The 4617-nt window shown below is 28.2% G+C and overlaps 1 protein-coding gene across 3 annotated transcripts; it reads left to right on the forward strand.

Moving 5' to 3' along the window:
- Positions 1 to 407: 407 nt before the first annotated feature.
- LOC111279632 (shikimate O-hydroxycinnamoyltransferase-like) lies at positions 408 to 2353 on the forward strand. 3 transcript variants are annotated; one of them, XM_089756237.1, is made up of 3 exons: positions 408 to 574; positions 709 to 1130; positions 1260 to 2353. In XM_089756237.1, exons 2-3 carry the CDS (start codon positions 720 to 722, stop codon positions 2172 to 2174), a joined length of 1326 nt encoding a protein of 441 aa, XP_089612363.1. In that variant the 5' UTR covers positions 408 to 574; positions 709 to 719; the 3' UTR covers positions 2175 to 2353. The 3 variants fall into 3 exon arrangements, with proteins under 3 accessions (XP_089612363.1, XP_089612364.1, XP_022722334.1); XM_089756238.1 differs by having other exon boundaries at positions 719 to 1130; XM_022866599.2 differs by having other exon boundaries at positions 409 to 574; positions 705 to 1130.
- Positions 2354 to 4617: the final 2264 nt, after the last annotated feature.

A 4617-nucleotide genomic window follows, 5' to 3' on the forward strand; every position in this document is an offset into this window, starting at 1 on the left:
CCTCACTGGTTAAACGTACAGTGTTGTTAACAGGGGCCCTCTGCGATATAAAAAATACAAAAATAATATTATTTAACTTTTTAATAAAAATTACATATAAATTTAATAACAATAAAAAATAAAAAATAATTCATAGCCCACTGGCCCTAATAAATTAAAAAAAAAATACTTCATCATTACATTTGTCGTGTTCAACATAAATTATAATATAATAATTTTATATTTATATTATTAATATAAAATAAATATAAATATTTAAATGACCAAATCTAAGTAATACCCTTACAATTAAAACGGTCTTTATAGCCCACCTACCCTAATAAATAAAAAATCTGTTTCTGATACGCATTTATTGTGGTACATGAATTGGAATAAGCTTAACATTACAAATAGCCATAGAGATGGACCTTACCCAGAACTTCATAATTAAAACATCAATCACTCCATAGCCTGCCGCTTTAAACCTTCCCTCACCATTTTACAAAGCAGAAGGAAAAAAAACCTCAGCATCCTTGTGCAATTTGAACACTTCTACCTTGGTTATTGTACCAACACTTGTTTCTACTCTGATAAGGTATGGATACGAATTCCATGTGTTTATTTACCCATTCCATTCCATTTCCTGTCATTTTTTCTTCTTTTTCCTTTTCTCAATTATACTGTAAGTGAAAGTTTATGCATGTCACTAACTCATTGAATGTTAGGTAGTGAAATTCAGGATGGAGATTACTGTAAAGGAATCTACAATTGTTCATCCTGCTCAAGACACTCCGAAAGGAAGTCTATGGAACTCCAATTTGGACCTGTTGACGACAAGATACCACATCCCTACAGTATACTACTACAAGCCAAATGGTAGTTCTAATTTCTTTGACCCTGGAAAGCTTAAAGAGGCTTTAAGCAAGATTCTTGTGCCATTTTACCCGATAGCTGGAAGGTTGGGATTGGATCAAAATGGAAGACTTGAAATAATATGTAATGCAGAAGGAGTTTTATTCATAGAGGCTGAATCTACCTCAGTTATGGATCAATTTGTTGGTGATTTTACTGATAACTCTGAAGTTTCCCGATTAGTTCCCACGGTCGACTATTCTGAAGGAATATCTTCATATCCGCTTCTTGTTTTGCAGGTATATATAGTAAACATTCTTCAATCAAAAAGCCATGAGCTAAGGACAAAACTCAGCAAGTTTCATACATTCATTTGGCCTTTTTCAACATTAATAAGATGTTGACTTGTTTTATGCACATTTTAACAGGTAACTACTTTCAAATGCGGTGGGATTAGTCTAGGCGTAGGGTTGCAGCATACTTTAGCAGATGGCACAGCCGCTCTTCATTTCATCAATAGTTGGGCTGACACAGCTCGAGGCTTGTCTCCTACCATTGCCCCATTCATGGATCGAACTCTTCTTCGTGCTCGTGTCTCACCAACTCCTACATTTCACCATGTTGAATATGACCCACCTCCTAAAATAATGACTACAGGCCACTCAATTTTAACATCAGAATCTCAGTCAAACGATCTTAAGCCATCAATCGTTTCCCTTTTTAAGCTCACAGTTGATCAACTGAATATCCTGAAAGCTAAACCAAACATCGGAAATTCTGACTCTATAAAATATAGTACTTATAGTATCTTAACTTCCCATTTATGGCGGTGTATAAGCAAAGCGAGGGGCCTCTCAAATGATCAAGCTACTAAGCTATACATTCCAACTGATGGACGATTTAGATTAAATCCTCCTCTCCCACGAGGCTACTTTGGCAACGCAACCTTTCAAGCTACAGCAATTGCTCGAGCTGGTGATCTCCTATCTGAACCTTTTACCAACACTGTTAAGAGAATCCATGAACTGTTAAAGCAGGTTAACGATGAATATTTGAGATCAGCTATTGATTACATAGAAAAGGTGCCTGATCTAAACACTTTGGTTCGAGGATCGCATACTTTTCGATGCCCAAACTTATCTGTTATTAGTTGGATGTGGTTGCCTATATATGATGCAGATTTCGGATGGGGTCGCCCCATATATATGAGGCCAGCAAATGTTGTTCAAGAAGGAAAACTTTTTGTATTACCAAGTCCGACTAGTGATGGGAGCTTGTCACTGATTACTCGATTAGAGACCTCTCACATGAAACTCTTTGGTAAACTTCTTTATGAATTTTAGTGGAAGTGTACTGCTATTTTATCTATCTCGATTCTATGATTATTAAAAAAAAGTCATCGATGTAATAATAGCTGAATAATAATTTAATTTGACCGTAGCTAGTAAAATTAATTTTTATATTAATTTTATTTATATTGTAAATAAATATATTTGATTAAAAATAATTATTATATGATAAATGATCATGATTATTTTATTTATATTTTTTATAAATGTTATAAATATATAAATATTATAATTATTTAAATAAAAATTTATATTCATTCATTTATTATAAATAAATTTTTTATATAATTATTTTTATTATTTTTGTTTGAATAAATCTGAGGTTTATTATATTCTAAAAGTATAATTGTTTTTTAAAAAATATTTTTTACATTTTAAAGTTAAAATTTTTATTTTATTATTATTTTTTTTAACAATTTGAAGATAATTATGAAAAAAATTTTATATTTTGTATTTATGAAAATGCAAAAGAAAAAAAATTTAGAAATGCATTGGTAAAATTTAAAATTTTGAAATAATTATGGACAAAGAGAAATAATATTTTACCCTGATGTCAAATAAGTTTTTTTTTTTTATTCAAAATTAACATATCATTAATTCATTGTTTGATTGTGATGCGTGAATCCAATTTCATGATTACTTTTCATATTACTTAAGTTTTTGGAGTTTATTAATTGTGCATTCCAAAAGATTCACAAAAATGAAGTTTTCATAATTGTGACTAGTATTAGTATGAAATTAATAGGGTGAATATATTGGCATGATTTATTTATGAAATTTTATGTTAATATTTCAAGCTGAAAGTTTGGCCAACAAATTGGGTTAAATGTGATATGCAAGTTTAAATGGAAAAGGCACATCATTAATAACATTAAAGGCTATTTTTAATTAATGATAATTTGAAGGCAACCCACCAATGTCTTATTAGCCATGTTTATGAATTTGGAAAGTTTTATTTTCTAATGCAAAGAAGAAAATAACATGGTTTGCAATTAAAACAATTTAAAAAAAGTTTGTTTTAATGCAAACAATGATTATAAATAATTACAAGGATATAAGGAGTTATTGTGCATAGATTAATTAAAAAAGGAAAATGCACAAATCTCCATAGGTTTTTATAATTTTATGGCAAGGATGTGTACCAATCATCCATCTTTTAATGTGTGGATTTGATAATGATGTTCGCTTGCAATAGCTTTAATCCTTGGAATTGATCACTGAATGAATTATCCATAGAAAAAGTGGTAAGACTCTTAAATGAATAATACTTTTGATAAGTTTGAAAATTATTTATTTATAAATAATACACAAATAGTTTCTCTCAATGGTTTTTGCGTGAAAGTTATATTTGTTTAATTTTATTTGATAATAATTATGACTTGTATATATGTTCTACATCTCATGATTTTAGTTTTGAGATATAATGAAAGTATAAATTATATTTATTTTAAAAGTTATTAGTGATTCAAAGATTTTGTGAATATAAAAAAATTTAAATAGCAAGAGGAATGCTATTTGATCCATTTAGGTAGTGGACATGGTTTTGCTCTTGGTAATAAATTGGTGAATGGTATCAATGATGAAATAGATTCATAAATTTTCATGAGTTGGTATGAAAGTCTCAAAATGAGACTATAGAAAGCATGAGTATACAAAAAAAAATTGAGAGCGATTATATTTGACATCATTTTTATTGATATATACTCTCATATTGAGTTTAAATAAAAGTTTTGGAGTTTGTATGAGAAGAAAAATTAAAATATAGAATATTTGTTAGTTATCTTTCATTGAAGGTGGATTTGGAAGCTTCTTAATTAAAAAAAAACCACCAAATAATGAAAAGATAAATGAAATGGTAACTTGATTAAATATATATAATATCTAAATAACTGAATGAGACTTTTTTTAATAATAGAATGTATAGAGATGGTGGAGATGATAAAAATAAAAAGAAATAAAATTATCACCATAATGTTGTAAGATTTTAGTATGATTTTATAAGTAAATAATACAAGCTAATAAGTTTAATACACTTATTAAAGTAAAATCTTTAAAAAAATCCTTATATATCTTAAAAGGATTAAAATGGTTTGGTCTATCTATTCAGTTTATCTAATTGTACTAGAAGAATAATTGTAGTAAAGTAGATAAAAGTGTAAAAATAGAATGGTTGAAATTTTATATTAATGAGTATAGAGTTATGGTCACAACAAATATCATTTATTTTTTAAAATGACAAGAATGAGATGACAATGTCTAGAGTATATAAATGATATACAAAATGAAAATTTTAAGCACATTAACCTAAAGCGATTATATTAGAGATTAATTTCAAGTAAGGGTAATTACCATAAAAAAATTGAATTTCAAGATATTTGATTAGTAGTACTACAAATAGAATGGATTTAAACCCGTACTATTAGACAATAATAATAGG

The sequence above is a fragment of the Durio zibethinus genome, chromosome 27 (genome assembly GCF_047325235.1).
Source record: "Durio zibethinus cultivar Kanyao isolate XHJ-2024 chromosome 27, ASM4732523v1, whole genome shotgun sequence".
Taxonomy (NCBI): domain Eukaryota; kingdom Viridiplantae; phylum Streptophyta; class Magnoliopsida; order Malvales; family Malvaceae; genus Durio; species Durio zibethinus.